The sequence below is a fragment of the Zonotrichia leucophrys genome, chromosome 6 (genome assembly GCF_028769735.1).
Source record: "Zonotrichia leucophrys gambelii isolate GWCS_2022_RI chromosome 6, RI_Zleu_2.0, whole genome shotgun sequence".
In the NCBI taxonomy this organism is placed as follows: Eukaryota; Metazoa; Chordata; class Aves; order Passeriformes; family Passerellidae; genus Zonotrichia; species Zonotrichia leucophrys.
The window spans coordinates 4,506,693-4,527,229 of NC_088176.1; the positions used below are offsets into that span (position 1 = coordinate 4,506,693).

The 20,537-nt window shown below is 42.4% G+C and overlaps 1 protein-coding gene across 10 annotated transcripts in view; it reads right to left on the reverse strand.

Annotated features, from left to right (window-relative positions):
• TACC2 (transforming acidic coiled-coil containing protein 2) overlaps positions 1 to 20,537 on the reverse strand; it is an 89,515-nt gene that overhangs the window by 28,841 nt on the left and 40,137 nt on the right. For all 10 annotated transcript variants that reach the window (XM_064717544.1, XM_064717540.1, XM_064717547.1 and 7 more), the window contains 2 exons: positions 10,208 to 10,374; positions 2,488 to 3,790 (listed from right to left, as the gene is read on the reverse strand). In XM_064717544.1, coding sequence (XP_064573614.1) covers positions 2,488 to 3,790; positions 10,208 to 10,374 — 1,470 coding nt within the window. The remainder of the gene's footprint in view (positions 1 to 2,487; positions 3,791 to 10,207; positions 10,375 to 20,537) is intronic.

Genomic DNA, 20,537 nt, shown 5'->3' on the forward strand with positions numbered 1-20,537 from the left:
ATGAGAGCAGTTTGTGTCGAGCTCACATCTCTTGTAAAATCCTCATTTTTCACAGGGAGGTCAGCGCTTAAATTCTTGCAGTTTCATTCAAGAACAAAAATTTATTATTTTTACTGATTTAGCACATGTTAGACAGAGCACATGGCTCAGATTCAAAGCAGTACAAGCTCAGCAAAGGCTTGAACTCATGCCTGGCTCCTTCACCTCTAATCTAGAACTCACTGCCTTTTCACACGAGGAACTAATTTCCAAACAGGGTTTGATTTTTCTGCACCCCTCAACAGGGCTAACAAAACCTCCTGCCACTGCCTACCCTATCCTACATGTCAGACCGAGCACATGGCTCAGATTCAAGGCAGTACAAGCTCAGCAAAGGCTTGAACTCATGCCTGGCTTCTTCACTCTAATCTAGAACTCACTGCCTTTCCACATGAGGAACGCATTTCCAAACAGGGTTTGACTTCTGCACCCCTCAACAGAGCTAATAAAACCTTCTGCCATCCCCTCTCAAGCCTGAAGGTGATTTTCTTCTAGAAAGTACCACAGCTGCAGGCTGCAATGGGTTATTAATATTCAGTCTCATCTTTGTAAAAAAAAAAAAAAAATCATTTGCAAAAGTAGGTTACAGGGCTGCAGTGAGCAGCACACATCACAGCCCAGTGAAAGCAGGGCCAAGCACGGGCTGGGAATTCCTGCAGCCCTCCTGACCCAAGAATTTGTGAGCCCTGAGCTGGGGGAGCTTCACCTCCCCACCCTGATAAACACCAGCACTGAACTTTGTGATTCCAAGACAGAATTTTCCTGGGATGGATTTTCTCAAGGACAAACATGGCTTAGCAAACTCTCTGTAAACTCATTTTCCCCCGAAATTAAGAACTTTGGAATTCTTTCCAGTATTCAAAGCAGATGGGAGAACCCAAGAGGCCACTCTGGGGGTCTGTCAGCTCCAGCTACTGGAAGACACAAGGACACTCTGGCTGGCTGCAAAAACTTAAAGATCTGGTGATATTAAAATTTCCCTCTGCATATCCCCAGTAACATTCAAATTGTTCCTCTCTTGCTGTCAGACTTTTAAATCTTCTTGGTTTGGACCAAATCAGTTTGGACTACAGGCATGGAGAAATGGCATTTACCACTAAATTTCAGGTAAACCTCAAAAAGTAGCAACACCAGAAAAACCAGGCTCCTCTCCCAAAGAAAACAACTCAACTAAAAAATTAAACTATCAGTAACTCAGAAATGCCCCTAGAAACAAAATAAAATAAAGGCACAAGCTTCCTCAAATCTGACAAGGGACTTGAATTAGAAACTTAAGATGCAGGAGCCTATTCAGAAAAATCTGAATAATCTCCCTCTCACCCTGTACAGGAGATCAGCTTTTATACTGCTTTACATTAACCATGTTATCTTCTTATCTTAAATTGGCATTTAAAAAATTTGCTCCCATTTTTGTTAGTCAGCTGGAACATTTAAACCATAAAGGAACAAGAACTGAGATACTTTCTTACAGATATACACAGGAGATAAATTTCAGATATATGGGACACTTAAACTCAGTGGTCATCTACTCAAAATAACCATATCTGTGCAGATAAAGCAACATGCAAATCAGACACCAGCCATAGGGGTTTTTAACCAAATATCTAACAGCAACATAGAAAATTTATCCTGGAATTTGTCACTCGTGTCTAAAAGCTGGATTTTTCCCTAAAATACAGTAGTTTTGGATATTTTAAACTCTGCACAATTGTAAGCTTTTTCATAAAAAGGAATTTTTTCACATTTCTTAGTCGTGTACATATATATATATATAAATGTATTTCCATACTGCACTCTTCTCTTTCAGGTTATTTTCTTTTAAATACCATAAGTCACTGGATGAAATCATCTTCCTGCTGTTTGCAATATGAGATTGACACTGCCTTTCACTGTCACTATTTCACATCCCACGCTCAAAAACAATGATTCATAAAATAGTTGTGCTGGTGTGATTAGTTTTATCCTCTTAAACAGCATCAACTTCCCAGAACGAGGTCACAGAAAACTGGGTACATAACTGATAAAACTGGGTATATAACCAATAAAATTGGGTATATAAGTGATAAAATTGGGTACATAACCAATAAAATTGGGTATGTAACTGATAAAACTGGGTACATAACCAACAAAATTAGGTATGTAACTGATAGAATTGGGTACATAACCAATAAAACTGGGTATATAACAAAATAAAATTTAACCAGGTTCAGAACTACACTTTGAGCCCAAAGACTTGAAAAATGCAGTTTCCTAATGTGGCTTGGTAGTTCTGGAAATACCAAATTATTGAGGAAGCAGGCTGAGAGCAGGAATAGCTCAGCATGGCTCCAGTTGTGGCCACCAACACCCAAAGTCACCTCCCTCTCCCTGTTGAGCTACAAATCCTGTGTAACTGTGCTAAGGGATGTGCTGCTTCTATTCTAGAAACATCTTTGCCCTTTAACTTACGTTTTTAATGGCGTCTTCTTCTTCTTGGCAGGTTTGTTCAGGCTGTCTCCTTCTGTCCCATTTGTTTCATTGGCACTGGCTGGTATCTCAAAGGAAGCTGGAGATTTGGAAGGCGAGCTGGCAATCTTAGAAGAAGTCTTGAAAGGATCAATGGAGTCCTCACACATGTCCGGCTCGAAGCTGTACGTTTGTTGAGGCAGTTTGGGAGATTCCTGCATTTTTGAACTGGATGAGAAGGGGTTAAAATTGGGATCGTCCCACTTGTCGATATCAAAAGTGTAAGAGCCTTTAGTGATGGGGATTTCATTTGGATCAGTGGGCGACTTGGTCGGGGTGGTCGGAGCATTGTCAAGCTTCTCCACCGGCTTTTTAGTCTTTGGCCTCCGGAGCGGCATTTTAGCACCAGGCTTTTTCCCTGCTTTTTTGGGAGGAGGAGCGCTCTCCTGCTGCTCTTCACTCCCCCCTTTCTCCTCGGAATAGTCAAACTCCAGCCTCACTGCTTTGATGGGAGGGTCCTCCTGTCCCCCGGTGTCTGGCGGAGTCACCTCCACAGCCTCGGGGGCCGTGGTTAGAGGCAGCGTTTTCCTGCTGCCAGGAGGGGAGTTCTGCACCTTGCTGCCTCCGGAGCCGAATGCACCAATCCCTTCCAAATGGTCCAGATCCGAGGGCTCGGATCCTTCAGGCACAGACGGGGCCTCCTCTTTCTCAGCAGAGATTTTGGAAGGTTCAGTACATTCAGGCTTTGCTGAGTCAGCCTTCACCTCAGGTGCTTTGTCCTCACAAGCTGCTTGGCCAAGCTCGGGCGGTTCTTGTGGGGTTTCCTTCACCAGCGGAGCATCCAGAGGTTTTTTGGCCGACTGCTTCTTTTTTAAGGAAGCTGGTCTGGGCTTTTTTGTTCTCTTGAGGGTACTGGAAGCGCTGCTGGAACCAGTACCGTAGGCATCTGCTGAGGGTGCTAATGTCTCACTGTTGCCAAGGAAAGATGCTCCATCAAAATCACTGGCCTGCAGGCTGAGGGACCGAGACAACGTGGATTTGGACACTGGGACCGAATCCGTGGATTTTCTCCGGACATTTGCTTTGGGGTCACGATTCTTGGGCTCTGCAGAGCTCGGTCCTAAGGCATGGAGAGAATCGACCAGCTCAATGTTATCAAAATCCAAGTTGTAGGTTCCACTGCTGGCTATGGGCTTGTCCTCGTCGAAGACAGTGGAGAAGGAATGGCAGGGGGGACGGAAGGGGCTCTCCTGAACTGGCTCGCTGTGTGACACATCGGTTACGGGCTCAGCTTCTGCACACAGCCCTGCAGGGGCAAACAGAAAATCAGGGCACTTCAAACACCTCATCACAACTGGGGCTTAGGAGGTTTCATTGCAATCTAATACTGCTGCAAGTAAAAGGCATTAAAATCATACGAATTGACTAAGCAAACCAAAGTGATTTTCCAATATATGAACCAGATTAGGGAAAAAATAGATCTGTTCTCCCCAGAACAGGATTCAAGGCAAGTTTCACAAAAAACCAAAATATGTATTTGCAATAACCTCTAAAGCACCTCTTCTAAACTATCACTTACAGAGATGGATATTACCATAATATGCTAAATATTGGCAATACCAGAAAAACTGCACATAAAGCACTTTCTTACTCCCATTTTCTACTACTATAAAGAGCTCACACAATTGTGTCAGAGCTCTTATGAAGTAAATCTCCTGTAAATTGACTGGTGCTTCAGTAACTACATGTTGACCTTAAGTTTTGTTCCCCATGTGCTATTTTTACCAATTTACCCAGAGGAAAATGGCTTCCTCTCCACAACCCATCAATGCTGCTCCTCTGTCTGCCCCAAGCAGTCAATAATTACAAGTTTATAATAAGACATGAATAATTGAGAATTTAATGTGAAATAAATGATGGCAAAGGTAAAAGAAAAAAAGGTCATTTAGAGAACTCCACAAATATTTTCAGTTGAAAATTCTTCCTTTAAAAATCTAGAACTCCCTACTGGTTATTTAAACCAGGTTTTTCCAAGTGTAGTTCTAACTTGTTGATGAAAAGAAAATTTTGTAGAGAGATTTATGTCAAGACTCTTAATCCAAGCAGCTTTCCACTGCAATTAAACGTTCTCTTGTTGAATAGAATCCTAAAATGATTTATTGAAGTCTCTTCACTTGGGATGAAACAACTGTTGGACAAAGTAGAGAAAGAGTGCTTAACAAAAAAAATTAGAAAATAGAGAGGTAGAAAAGCAGGAAGGTGAAGGTCCTTGCTGCCTTGCAGCTCATTAAGTTGATTATGCAAATGTTTTACAAATCCTGCATATGTTTTGCTCCTGCTGTGACTGCACTACTCTGACCTGAATGAAGCAGGGCCACCTCTGTCCCTGTGTGTCCCTGTGTGTCCCCCCAGGCCTGGGGCAGCTTCTCCAGCTCCCAGCTCAGGCTGGGCTCAGCCAGCTGCTCTCAGCTCTCACACAGGAGCAAAATGGCCCCGTGGTTCCTGATGAAGCAATACAGCCTTCTTCACATTGTCATCTTTTTTTAATTATGCAATTATAAAGAAAAACAGTCAAACAAAAATGAGTGTTTTGCTCAACCCTAAACGATTTCAGAGACATTTCTGCTCATCCTTTCCATTCCAATCCTGACATGTTTTGCAGAATAACTCTCATTTTGCCCTGCTACATTCATTAACACTGTTCATAAAAGCAATACAGACAATCAATTATTATTTTAGTGAGAAGCTATGAATGGATTAAGAAAAGGGAAAAAAAGATTTCCTTTGTTTCAGAAGAAATTGTGTGTCTGCAAGGATTACTATTTATGGGTGTAGAGCACAGCAAAGGATTTAAGGGAATTGGACACATTTCCCAAAGTGGCACCATGTACTTCCAGAGACTGTCAAAGGGATGACAGCTATGCAGCTTCTCTTTTAAGGCCGTGGAAGTTCACTATGATACATCAATTAAAATAATATTCTAATGTGTTTTCTCTGCTAAATGAATGCTAATGGTGTGTCAGTACTTCAGAACAGTTTATTTTCCCCTAATCCCCACTGGTTTGGGTTGGTTTCAGCCTGGCTGAGGGGTCATTAATTAGGCTGGTGCTCACTTCACACACACATCACTTGGTGACACTGATGGGACTCGTGTAAAGGGCACTCAGAGAGTGACACAGACCTCCAGCATCAGCCTCATCTGTCCCTTTCACCCTGAGAGGAGACTGGGAGGCACTTCAGGGGAATGCATCACAATAAACACTGGGGTGCCAGTGGAGTACAAATGTAGGTCAGCAAGAAATCAAAGTGGGATCTGAACGAGGAGTCATCTGCAGTTATGCCCTGTTATCCTTCCTGCCTACGTCAAAACCCTCAACAGCATCGAGGCCCTTGTTCCAAGTAATTATAAACATGCATTAAAACAAAGTAAAATATAATAAAATAAACCATTGCCTTGCAGGACTTGGACTGTAAATAAGAGTTTGGGATGCATCATGCAAAAGGAGCATGCAAGGCTTTGCAGCTACTCCCAACAAAGCAGCATTTCAATTCTGTGTGCTCCACACAGTGCAAGGCTTTAATCTTCTTTAACTGCTTATTTCATGACTTCCTCCTCATCAAATCCCTTTTACTCAAGAGTACGGATTTCTGCAGAGCGCTGCTCGATATTTTCATTGTTTCTTTATGAAACAAGATGTGAAACTGTCTCGGCAAACAGCTCTTGGCAGAAGAGAAATGCTGCTGTCAGCCTCTTCTGGCTTCAGGACAGGACTGGCTCGCTCCTGGCAGCAGCAGAATTGCTGGGGCAGGAGGCATAAATGGTACTCAAGGCTTTATTACCACAAAGCCATGAAGACCACACTTTGCTGACATTAACAGCCTGTTCAGAGAGCAGGGACATTTGTCCTTTTACAACACAAAATCAAGCCAATCAGTATCACTACAGTATTTTATTAAAATGCAGTTTGAGCACAAAGGAACATACCATGACACTAGCGATGGGATTTAAGGCACAATTTACCTGCCCTAGAGAGAGACCAGCACAACATTTTAAATCAGGTTTATGTCTTTTCTTGGTACTGAGTCACCCACAATTTATACTGGTAAGAGCTGCCCACAAGAAGATATTAAATTTTATAAAGCTCTCCAAGAATGTGGAGGATAGCTGGGGAACTTACACTGCAATAAAAAAGCCAGACAAGCACCTCAAACCTCCAATTTCATTAATTAAAAAAGAAGGTCTAAGTTCTGCTCCTTCCACTGGGAAATTCCTCTGATTCCAACCACATTTTCACTGGATCAACTATAAAAAATTCCCAAACCCAAACTCAACAACATAAACCTCAGACTTCTTGTATCCAGGTGATGAAACCTAAATATCAGAGTTACCTGGCATATTTAACACTTGGCATTTTCACCTGGCACCTGCTAGGGAAGAACCAGAAGCTGATAGAAAGTCACAGAATCACAGAATATCCTGAGTTGGAAGGAACTCACAAAGATCACTGAAGTCCAGCTCCTGGCCCTGCACAGAACAAACCCAAGAATCCCACCCTGTGCCTGAGAACATGAATAAAATATTCTAACACTGTGTGTATCAATAAACAAAACAAATTTCTGCTGCCTTTTTACAGAAGTAGCCAAAGCAAGCAAAAATAAACTGGAAATAGGCCTTAAGAGTGCTGAGCTGGAAACAAAATGAAACACTCTTCTGACAGGCTTAGCAATAACATTTTAACAGATGTAATAAGCAAATACAGAAGAAATTTAATATCAGTTCTGTTTTCTAGAGAAAAAGCAAACAATGGAAAATGCATACAACATGCACCCAGTTACTATGTTATGAGGAAAAAATGCCAAAAGCATAGAGGAACTGGAATTGCCTTACACCAGAAATTTTGAAATACGGTTTATTTCAAGTCCCTTCTTGTTATGGAAACCCTTTGATGTGAGAAAATCAATTAGTACCACTTGTTTAAAGTTCTGTAAAAATACTTTTGTCATTTATTCTAAGATGTATTCTAACATTTTATATAAAAGTTTCTTTTCAAATTTTCCATATCAGGCTTCAAGAGGAAAAACTCTGAAGAAGAATGCTGCCCATACCAAAAATTTAGTTTGTTTTTGTCTGGACCATAATTTCTCTATTGGAAAGCTTGACCTCAAATTTCCCTGGCACCAGAAGGACTCAAAAATAGGATCTGCCCCATATCCTGATTGTTGGGCTGTAATGCACACAGGGGACTCCAGATCTCACTCTCCCCTGTGAATACAATCTGAATTCAGTAATCATCTGGGGAAGGCAGTGGGGGTGACAGAAAGTTCCTAGGCAGGAATTCCTGGCCAAGACCAGAGTATTTGGGAGAATGGGCTTGGGGGACATTCTGGTGCTCAGATGGATGAAACAAGGGACAAGAGGACACTGCTATGGGGAGCTGAGGAGACAAGTAACAATAATTTAAAATAATGACAATAATAACTGCAACCTCAAACACTCCAATGTGAGATTATAAGCCATGTTTCCCAGCATTATTCAGGGAGGAATGGAAGGGCTCACTGGTGGCACTTCTGGGGCTCAGGGGGAGTTTCCATCCTTGCTCTGCTGCTCCTCTTCCCCTCCAGAGCTGCCCTCAGACTGACTCTGATGGACCAGAGCCATGCAGCAGGTTTCACCCCACCAGGAGCTGGCACAAACCCAGCACCAGAGCACAGCTTATTTCCCTTTCATCATATTCACTAAAGGACCACAGAAGTCAACCTAATTAAAACCTCTCCTCTTGCCTTTCCAGCAGTGGGGTCCAGCTGCTGTGCTAATGATATCATGCAACACAACTGCAGCCCTCTGCATAAGTAATTATTGTCAGCTAGAGATGAAAGAATCTTTAAACACTTACTGTGCTCCCTCCCTCCACCCACACACGCTCTGTCACCCATCCCATGTGCAGACAAAGCCATGTGGCTGCTGAAGCAGGAGCCCAGCAGGACCCTGCTCCTCTCCCTGTGCCCGTGCCAGGCTCTCCAGCTGCCCATATTCCTCACTCCCCCTGCAGTGAAACCTGGTTTTTAGCTCTATGGTGCCATCCAGGAACTCTGCTTCAATGCCCCTGAGGAAGGGACTACAATTCTCTTTGTGTGCAGCCACATGCATAACTTATGAAATAAATAAACTATGAGACACTCAAGTGGTTTATACAGCACAAAATGTTTAACTTTTCTCATTTCTAAACACCTAAACTATACTGTTACTATTATTTATTTCTTCTAAAGATTTCCAAAACAAATGGATGCTTTGTGCTGCCCTCCTACATTTGGATTTTTTCTGCATTACGCATCTTCTTCCCCTCCAATAAATTCCCCTGCTGTATAACTGTGTTTTGTGTCATTTTGGATCACTGAACAGATCTCTGTCATTTTGCTGTAACTTGCCTCCCATGGACAATGTGATTTGCAAATGAACTGGTTTCCCCTCTGCCATCCAATGGCCTCCAATAAAGTTCACACTGGCTGTGAATAGCTAAATTCAGTTTCCCACTTTTCTTCAGAAAGATCTGAAAAAAAAAGGAGGGGGGAACTGGGATGGAAGGAGACAAGAATCACATGTGCCAGGGAAGCACATGTGTAACCAAGGGCTTGAAGATAATCTACACCAGTAATTAAAAGCACACTCCAACCCTGTTCAGCATGTGTGTTCTTTTGTTCTCTGAGCACTTATTTTGTAATCATTGGATTGCTAAAGATTTACAAAAAGGAAAGAAGATGCAAACTTGAGTAACTTTTGCTACAATGATGAGGGAACTCTAATAGCAGAAAGGAAAAAGCATCAGGGTGCCTCAGTATTTACTTTTTATTTTGTCAAATCAGTTTGTAGAAAATCCTTGAAGCTTCTTAAAAACCTATCATAAATCAAGATCCTAAACAGCATTGCTTAATGAGTAACTCTCTTTGGTGGGATGCTACAGCTCTTTCCAAACACAAGTGTTTAGCAGCTTTAGACTGCTGGGAAAAATATTATCTGCATACAATTTAGCCAGGTGATCAAGATGACTTGACTTTCAGATGGTAAAAAGACAGCATAATGGGGAATTCAGTCTCAAGCTGTTGAGCTGTCATCTGACAGCCCAAACAAAGCTATTTTGGGCTAATAGCATGCTTTCTACTCCCTCATATTCCATTACTCAATCTGGAGAACAAAGAACACTTTTTGGGGGAAAGAATTTCTTTGGGTTTTAAACACAATTCTACCTTTTCAAAGATTTTGGTTTCACCAATTTTCACATATGCGTACCATACATACATAACATAGCCCTGTGTTTCTCCTATAAAATCAGTACTTTGGTTTTTTGACTACCTCCTCTTCCAGTAACATATCTGAAAATGGCATTTTGTTACTTGTCATAGCTAATAGTGCTCACCCAGGTATCTGCATCTGCAACCCACATCTCCTTATTCTACTCAACTGACTCTGTAAAAATCCTAGAAAAATAAGCTTGGTTCAAAAGGAAGAAAGTTTTTTCTAGAGAGCTCCTCTTTTCTTTAATATTTTTGAAATGTTTTGCACAGATTCTCCATTACTTTATTCCAGGAGGCAACAGGGATTTTTCCTCTCTGCATGGGTAATTAATTAATATTCCAGCAGCCAATTTATTAGCATAATTCCTTGTCAGTGCTCAGAGAAACAGCTCCCTGCATGTTCACCTCCCCCATAACGTGTCCCACTCAATACCTGTATCTTCCACGGGCAGCTGAGGTTTTATTTCTTGCTCTGCTACGTCTGCAACAACTTCTGCTGCTGCTGCTGCTGCTTCAGGGGGAGGCTGTGGAGGTGAAGGTGGTGCCTTGACAGGTGTAGTGGACTCCGGGGTCTCAAATGCTTCTTCAGAGTCGGAGCTCCTGGGGAAAATCAAAGCAGAGAGTGGTGAGCACAGGGAGGGCTCATGTTTGCAGGTCAGGCTTGGCAGCACTGGGATTGCTGAGCTGGTGGCACAGACCTCAGCTCTCAGGCTACCCCTGTGCTTCCCAAAGGAGAGCTGACATTCCAGGATGGCTTCCAGAGCAGGATGTCATGGCTGTGGTTTTCTCCCTAGACAAGGATTGATGGCATTTGTGTTACAGAAGTGAACACACACTTGGAAATGAATCCATCCTGGAAATCCTGCTTTGCTGTGTGAGGGAGCTCAGCCCTCTCTGTGCACACCCCTGTGCTACTCCTTTCCACAAGCACACCTAAATTAAATAAAAAACACAAATAAAAAGACTATTATGAAGAGAATTTCCTAGCTTCATAAAAAAACCCCAAACATCTAAAACAACACCAAATTTCTTGGTGTGCCCTCAAGGGTGAGAGACATGAAGGTATCTGAGGTGCAGCCAACTCCTGTACATCCTCCTCCCATGGAAATACCACATTCTGTTTTCAGCAGAATTTTACCAGAGCCCTTTTCAAACAGACCTTTTGACACAAGGGAAGACAGCCTGTAAAATGCATGGAATCCTGGCATTACCAATAATCCTTTTGTGGCACCATGTGCTCACAGGGACACAAAAACACCATGGGTTGGTGCTAGCCCAGGAATGTATCAGCAGCACCCAAAACTGAGTCATTGAAGTGAAACACAAGCCTGAAAGAGAGCAACTCTACAAAATTATCAGTAACATAAACATTAATTGAAAAGCTAAACCATTCAAGGACACACCACTTGCTCTTAGAGGTGTACAGCCATAAGAAACTGTCCTTCTAGGTCTGGAAACTATAGATCATACTTCTTGAACTGAGCCCAAATGATAAACATTTCATCCTTTGTTTGGGAGCAAGGAATGCAGTAACAATGGTGTCATGTTCAATATGCACTGAACATATGCTCAGTATACATTCAATAAGCATTTCTGTTAGTCAGAGGCAGTTTTGGATTGTTGGTCTGTAATGAAGTAAATTGAACACAGCAGTTTGCTGAAGGACAGGCCAGATTTGCCTCTTCCCAGTGGTTCTATGTTGCCAAAAAATGAGAAGCCATTTCATCCCCCAGAAATACTCCACAAGCCAGCCCAAATCAAGGACTCCTCTCATTTTGCTTAAGTTAGAAGGTAACTCTGAGCTGCCAGACTCTGTTTGGTTTCCTAGACCCATGATTATTTTAAGCAGCTCCATGTCAGAAGTACAAATACAGGATTTACATTCATTTGCCTAATTCTATCACAGTGTAAAGCCTTAGGAGAGTTGGGGAAGAAGAGACCCCAGTGTTACCTCAAGGAGCACAGCGGTCCCAATTTTCCCTCTCCCTCTTCTCTGCAGAATCCCAGAGAGAGCTCCCATCCCATCAGGATGCACATCATGACCCTGCACCTACCAAATCCTGGCTCACCACCCCTGAAGCAAAAAGAGCTCTACTAGTTATAACTTCAGGTGTTTGGAGATATCTTTATTTCCTCCCCAAACTTAGCTCAAAACCACTGTGTCTGGCTTTCCATTATATCTGCTCCTCAAAATCTCTTTGTGCCACTTCTTCAACCATCCTGATTCCTCAGGCCACAGAAGAGTCAAACTGGAACAGGCACACTGCATCATTTCAAATCATATCACCCCAAAGATGCACCATGTTTTATGTTCTACATATTTCAAGCTTAAAGAACAGCTGCAAACAAAGGGCTTCTATAAATAAAGCTTCACAATAGGTATTCAACAACAACAACAAATAAGTTTTCTCCTCCCTCCATGGAGCTGGTTCAGGAAACTTTAAAGTTGAAGAATCAAAGAGAAACAGAGTCGTGTGATATTTTCCCAGTGCCATAAAAATAAACCCAGGAAGTTATCATCTAAACCAACAAAACAAGAAGTCATTCATATCTCTCAGGCTTTCACGTAGTTTTTCATTGTGCTGCATTTAATTAATGTTTCACCCTTTACAATTTGAACTCCAAGTCTAGCTCTGTAACACTCAAACAAACAATAATGTTTAGACTCCTTTTCCCCAAACTGTCTGTACAGCATTTATAACATATACAGAAACTGGAATGGAAAAACCTCTATTTTCATATCCTACTCAAAGGGGGATTTGTTAAACTGCCTTGAGGGAGTAGTTCTGCATCCTCCTTACTTAAATTATGATTTTAGAACTGATGCCTGTTTATCTACCTTTTAAAGGAGGTCCCTTTGTTTACTTGGTCTCTTTCTCGGATGAATTGGGCAAAACCATTTGAAGTAAATAGAAACACTTGCTCTTTTTTTGTTCACTGCTTGAGTTTCCACTCTGGAAAACCTCTTAAGTCCGTGGACAAACAGTTGAGGTGCCTGAGTTCCAGAAAAAGGCTTTGTTTTGCCAATATTTAATAATTCCCAAAAGATTCTGATGCAACACTCCTGATTTTCAGCTAGTACAATCAAGTAAGAACTGTCTTAACCATAACTCAAATCCTTGTTATGAGAAGCAGTTGTGCTCACAAAGAAAATTCTATTTAACAAAGAAACATGAAGGGAAGCTTAATACCAGAAAAACCTTCTTTATCATGGCCTGGGATCTGGGCAAGGGCATAAAGCCTGGAAGCACATTCCAGTACTGTGCTCCAAAGTCAACATGCATCCTGGAAATATTAAACCTTGTGTTCAGTTTTCCTTAGTGAAAATACAGATGATCTGTCTTACATGAGGTATTTTTAAGACCACAGTCCTACGTTCAAATGGTAAGAAAAGATTTTCCCAGAACAACAGGATTTTCTGTGAAAAGGAAATGATGTATTTCAGCCAGTTCAATTCACAATGCCTTTTCTCTGAGAAACTCAGGGAATACATGGAACAAAAAGAAATAATGCTGCTGCTGTACAGTTCTTGGTGCAAAGCAAGATTGCCAAATTGTGATATATCCTGAGAGTCGGCACCAACTCAAAGCTGCACAAGGAGCAGCCACCACAGGTCCAGCTGTGGGCAGGCTCTCAGCAAAGGAAGAGTCTTGTACCATCCAGAATATGATTCTGAAGCTCCAGCCAAGGATGCAGCAGAGTTTGAGCCTGCAGGACTTGTTTGTGGGGCAGTGATGAAGTGGGAACTACAGGAAGGAGCCTGGAAAGTTAGTGGGAGCTTACCTTCAGAACATGTCATACAACTCTTTCCATCTGTATCCTTTAGATTATGTACATAACAGGTGAAAAAATACAGATCACAGAAGTATCAAAACATTCTTTCAGTCTGTTTCTTTCATGTCTCTTCTTGAAAAACACCAGTAAACAGTAAATCCAGCACATACAGATGGGGTCCCACAGCAGGGGAGAACAGGGAAATCCAAGAATCAGACTAGACCAACCAAATCTGGCAACTCCACATCAACTTGTGGAGCCTGAGCACCCCCACTCTCACCTGGGAAGTCTGAGCTCTTGCCCAGCCCGTTACATAAATCTCTGGAGGAAATACTGAAGGCAGAAAGAGGGTTGACCTCTCTTCCTCACCTCTGGCCATGTGGAAAGCCAGCCTCATAAGTTACATTACCTTTTTTATAAACCACAGGTTCTTACAATTTAAATCCTCCCTGATTTCAGAAGGAAAATTTGCCTTTTTGTCAGTGTAGCTGGAAAGTAAGAATGAGATTTCTTCATTCCCCTGCCTCTCCTCCCTGCCTGCCCTTGCCAGGCAGACACAGCCCCTGAAATAAATGAGGTCACCCCAGTTGCCACCAGAAAACTCAATTCATTAAAAAGTGGCTTTCAACAGAGCTGTGGCCTTGGGCTGTGGTGGGAATGCTGCCATCTGCCTTGGGTTCCTCCAATATTGACACTGCAGCAGCACAGCCAGTGCCACCCTGCTCCCTGCTCTCATTCCATAGCAGGGAAAGAGAACTTAAAGTTAAATTAAAAGCAGGACTTTGACATGAGGACTGAGCTCAGCAGCATCACCTCCTATGGAGATGCTCAAGGGAGCAAAACTGGAAGTGGGATGTGCCAAGGGAGCTCCATGGGCTTTTGTGGGGTTACTTTATTTAATGCTAAATCTATATAGAATTTCTATTTAGTGTATAGCCTGCTTCAGAAAACAAGACAAACAAACAAGCCTGACTACTTTATGGAGTGCTGATCTATTGATGTGCAATATGAACAATCTGAAGAGGAAATGGGGGGTGATATTATGAATTTTTGAAGCCAGGAGTTGGAGCTGCATTACTGACAAGTGCTGCCTGTGCTGGGAGTGAGGAGAGGGAGATGGAGCTGAAGGAGCTGCTCTCCATCAGCCAGGGTTGTGGATTCACAGCTAACAACAAGACTGGCTTCAGGGGGATCTGCTCCACAAAAACAAAGGTGAACAGACTCTATTTCAATTTGTACATTTTCTTCTAAACTTTGCACTTAGGAAAATGTATGGTTCATCTCCCTAATTAGCAGAACGTGTCCTGGACTAATTGAGGTCTCTCCTACCTGTCAGCAATATCACTGAAGCCCTGCCAGCACTTCATAAACTCAACCTTCTCCCTGTTACTCAAAAATCTCTGTTCACCAATTGTTTTTTCTCTGTATTTTATTGACATGACAATTTCATTCTCATGGTGTATTTAGAAATAGGACACATTGGGAGGAAATAAACCAGGCAATCTTACAACACACACACAACAACAAAACCAAACTGTGCTTCAGTGCCACCCAAGAGTGCTCAGAGAGTGATGCAATGAAAGCAAGGACTGCAAAGGTTTATGTGGATGTTTGCAGATTGCCCTCTCATTGTAGTGTGAGTGACATTTGGAGGTGTACAGAGAGACTGAAACTCTGAAGATGAGCAATTCCTCCCTGACCAGTTTTAACTGGTAATAACTCCTGCAGTCTTTTCCTGAGGTACAGCTGGACCCCCTGAGGGAGAGGAGACAGAAATTAGTATTTTGTCTTTTTTTCCCATCTCATCTTTAGATCCCCATGTTCTTTACAACTGGCTAGAGCTGCAGCTCAAGGGGAAAATGCCTGTCCAAGTACATCCATCCCTCCAGGAAATGTAAACCCACATTAAAGCTCTCTGCAGACCTGTCCCTGAGCCTCAGGACTCAAACAAGGAATTTGGCACCAGGGGACCATCTCAGCTCCTGCACCAGGTACTGGCAGGAATTTGGGGCAAACAGAGTCCAAGGCCATGGCATGAGGGACTCAGATGAGCAAACACTGCAGTGCTAATGCAAAAGCACCATCTGTGGCAAGAGCTAAAGGAAACAGATTCCATCAGGCCTGGCCCTGCAAAGCATTTGCAGCTGTTATATCATAAATTTAAGGTATAAATTTCACATGAGTATTTACTGAACAATTTATCATGCACCATGAGAGGAAACTCAATCAGAGAGAAAAGGAGAAAAAAAAAAAACCCAACCAACTTTTTAGATTGTTCAATTTAGTATTGAAGATTAATTCTGGCTTTCATTCTGGGTATCTCCCACTGGGAGACGAGCTGGAAATAAAAAGGAGGAATGAGTTCTGTAGTTTCACCTCCATCGATCATTTCCAGAGATGATCCTCATAAAGCCAGCATGAATAATTCAGGTGTGGTTTACAGATGAGCCCAGATCCAAGATAACAGGAGTGGCTGCATCCTTCTCAGGTCAATCTGGCTGTGTGTTACTTAAGCAGGCACCTTCACTGCAGTGGCAAGGCCCACACAGGCTGACAGATCTGCAAAGACACTCAGTAACTCCAACTCCAGAGCTTCTAAAGCCAGAGAGACAAGGCACTCAGAGAGATGCATTCATTTCAGTCAAAGCCCATTCACTGTAAAAATCTGATAAAACCCTTTCAGATTTCCAGGCGTCATTTTCAGTGGTTAAAATGATCTTCTCCTAAAAATCCCCCAAACCCAAGTAAGCCACAACACAAAAAGAACACTGAGGCAGGATGTTCCAGCAAGACATCTCTCCAGATGAAGATCAATCCTGCTCTCAGCTCTGTCTCTGAACTGCTGCACATACACAGAATCATAAAACAAGTTTGGGTTGGAAGGGACCTTTGAAATTCATCAAGTTCAGTGCTCTTGGGGAGTTCAGCTCAAATCTGCCTTACCCACCCAGGCTGGGACCTTTAAACAGCAAGGACAGCTTCTTGTAGTAAATGTATGCAGAGTCCAGAGGGGGAAAATGACTGCTCATGACATTTTACATTTGAGGGCTTTTCCCTTTTGTTTATATAAAATTAAATAACTGGCAATCTCTCGTAATTCATCTTGTGGCATCACTTGTGGTTCAGTAACACAAATCTAATACAGACACATATACAGTCTTTACTCTTTTTTTCCTTCAGACTCTCACAAACACAGCTCTGCATCACAATTCAAGAACATCAGGAGAGCCCAAATGGTAATTCCTTTCCTGGAGATCAAGTTCCCACTTCAGGTCAGCAGCCATTAGCTGACCCAAGGGCCTACTCAAGAGGACCAAGAATGTTCTACAGCTACAGCAAAAGGTCATTTTCTTAATCCCAGCACCAGGTTAGGATAATATCAGAGATGTGCCAACTTTCTATGCTGTGATTTTTACATAATATTTGCCTACCCTGTGACTTCCAGCTAACATGACATTCCCCAATAATTAGCTTCCTTTTACATCATGTTAGCTATTACATGCTTTGAATATGAAATATCCCTACTGATTTTTAATTTTGATATTAAATTTGTACAGCAAACCACAGAAAACAGAGATAGAATGGTGGAGTTATCTGGTTATTTTTGGTATTAAAATTTGGTGTCTACCAAATAGGAATTAGTCTACCTATCAAACCTAGCACCCACAGATCTGCTGAACACATTCTTTTAGAAAACAATGCAAATATATGTGATGAGTGGCATAAACCTCACAAAATTTTAATAATGCTCTAGAGGCATAAACCTCACAAACTATTTTCCCTTTCTCTAATAAAACATACCTTTGGAATTACAGGGTGTCTCAAAAGAATTCAGGGCCCCTCTGGGGGTTGGAGCAGATGATCTCCAGAGGTCCCCTCCAACTCCAACCCCTCTGATTCTGTGAGAGCCTTTAGCCCAGAGCAGAGCACAGCCTGTAACCTCAGCCCAGCCTGCTGGAGCTGCAAGATGGGTGACACCTCAGGGACCATGGAAAGCCATCTGTCCTGCTGCCTCTGCCCCCTGGGAATGCTCTCAGGGCTGGATCTGATGCTTAAATTCCATCAGGAGCTGGGGGAGGTACCAACAAGTCACTTGGTGTCACCACAGTCCACTTACAAGACAGCTCCTTCAGGGACACATTTCTGGCCATTAACTATTAATGAGCCTCTGTCACACTCCTCTAGGGAAAAGTGACAAGATCACCCATCCTAGGATTGAATAAATTCACAACAAACCCATACTGGGAGGAGACCAACCACAAGAGAAGATGATGTTGGGAAGGAAACAGATCACCAAGCTTTCCTTCAGCTCACACCACCATGACACCATCATCCCAGAGGAGTATTATTACTGATGTCCACACACAGGATGAGAATAAAGCCTGGAGAATGTAATAAAATGATGTTTGGTATCTGCAAGGTGGACACAGGAAAACCACAGGGTACTGGTCTCTGAGGTGCAAAATGCCCCAGATCTCTGACCAGAAGTCAGTGGAAATTCAGATTTCTAGTGCTGAGTCTGCACTGAAAAGTGCATCACCTTACAGGGGAATCCTTCAGTCTGCTGGCTGGTGTGTGGGGCACACATAGAGAATATATATCCTATATATCATATATAAAATGTGTGCACGGAAAAGGCAATCACGCTTTGGGCTACTCACCTGCAACACTCCTGCCACATTCTGCAGGTTCCTTCCTGCCTTGCCAAGTCTGACCATCAAAACAAAGCCACAATTTCATTACAGGATTATTTCAGCTTAAACAATAATGCTGGGAAATAATTCCAGTCCTACTTTATATAGATCCTATATTTAAGTCCTACTTTATAGCAAGAAGCTCCCCATATTGCTTTAAATCATGTTAAATTTTTCATTTTCATTTTATAACAGTCACCACGGCTGAGTTACCAGATCTCTTTTATTTTTACTTTAAAACTGGATATGGCTCAATGAAAAGTACAACTCCAGCTCCTTTTATCACAGCAATTTCAAATAATTTTATAGAAGAAATCTATGAACTGGGATGAGGTTAATTTCCTTGGTATCTTCATTCTTTATCCTGTTGTCTTTCTGATGCATTAAAACACTAATTAAAAACAATACTGGAGGACAGACAGAGTGAGGGCCATTTAAAAAAAATGTTTTTGTAAAAGAACACAATCAAAGCTGAAAGGTTTAAACAGAAATCATGTTTTGCATTCAGAGTGGTATTCCACAAAATCATCTGCAGTTCCTTCCTCAGCACAGGCATTCTGCTCAACCCAAGAGCAAGACAACATCACGTGTTCATTTTATGGCCTGAGCTATGGAGCAGAGAGAAGCATCCTTTGCAATTCTCACTTAAAATGAGAATCCAATTTTCACTTAAAATGTCAAATAAATCCCATTCCACCGAAACCACAATTGCACAAGAGCTCATATTGACAGGGATGTGTGCAGAAAGCAGGGCAGCAGCTCCTCTCCAGAGGAAGATTTTAATATTATTTCAGCTTAAACATTCCTACAGAAAACACAGCTCCCCAGAAAAATAACCACTATTACAACAAAGGTGGCCCTTGCCAGCCCACAAGGATGTGTGGTGAGAGGCATAAAGCTGAATTTTGGGGCACAAGGAGGAGGGTGATCCTGCAGCCAGGTGAGAGGGGCAAGGTTGAATTTTGGGTCACAAGAGGAGGTGATCCTGAATAAGCAGTAGGGCAAGTGAATTTTGGGGCACAAGGAGGAGGGTGATCCTGCAGCCAGGTGAGAGGCACCAGTTTGAATTTCGGGTCACAAGGAGGAGGGTGAGAGGTGCAAGGCTGAATTTTGGGTCACAAGGAGAAGGGTGACCCTGCAGCCAGGTGAGAGGTGCAAGGCTGAATTTTGGGGCACAAGGAGGAGGGTGATCCTGCATCCAGGTGAGGCACAAGGCTGAATTTTGGGGCACAAGGAGAAGGGTGACCCTGCAGCCAGGTGAGAGGCACCAGTTTGAATTTCGGGTCACAAGGAGGAGGATGAGAGGTGCAAGGCTGAATTTTGGGTCACAAGGAGAAGGGTGACCCTGCAGCCAGAGCCCTCCCCTGCCCTGAGCAGTTCTGTGCCTCCCCTCACCCTCTGAAGCTGCCCCAGAGCACCTCAGCTGAGGTGTCAGTGATGGACAGCAGGATGGATTTGCTGTGAATGGGTGAACATGGTCACACACTGCTGCTCTGATGGCACTGAGTCACTTCTCAGCTCTTCCAGCAATGGGGGCTCCAAGCTGAAGTGCTGGGATAACTCAGTGTCTGAGCTCAGAGACGAGAATCTGCATTTTCTCTTTAAACACAGGTGAGATAACAGAAATAAAATGTTGTGGCTTCCCCTTTCAGATCATTATGTGGGACTTCAGCAACAGAAAATAAGACCTTGTGTGTTATCCAAGCCACAGAGATGGGTTTGGAAATGTGTCTGCTATAATAGATTGCAAAAAGAAAACTATGAATACCTTAAACATTAATCACTTGCTATAAAAAGGCTCGTTTTTCCTCACAGGATGGCTATATTTAGAGAACAGGATTAGAACTGCAGTGGAGGAGAACTAAAAGGACATAATCATCTTAAAAATAATGTTGAATTTTGGGTTTTAGCCTATTGTCTTATAAGCAGTCTTCCTACCCTAACTGAAATGGGAAGAAGGAATTATTTTTTCCTGCTTTTTCTCCTTGTTTATTCAGCAAATTTGAGCACATTTTGTGCAGAAGCCAAATTCCCACTCCCCCAACAAAAGCCATTTCCTGCTTTCACACAGCAATGTTAGAGAAATGTCTCAAGCTGTGGGAAACCACATCTGAAGGAAAAAAGACTGCGGGATATAACATGGCACACTTACAGCAGCACTTCAATCTACTTAAATCATTTTTCTAACTGATTAGCAAGAAGTTCCCCATATTGCTTTAAATCATGTTACATTTTTCCTTTTTATTGCTTTTCCTGAGATCTGGCAGGGTATGTTTTTCAACACCACTGATATAA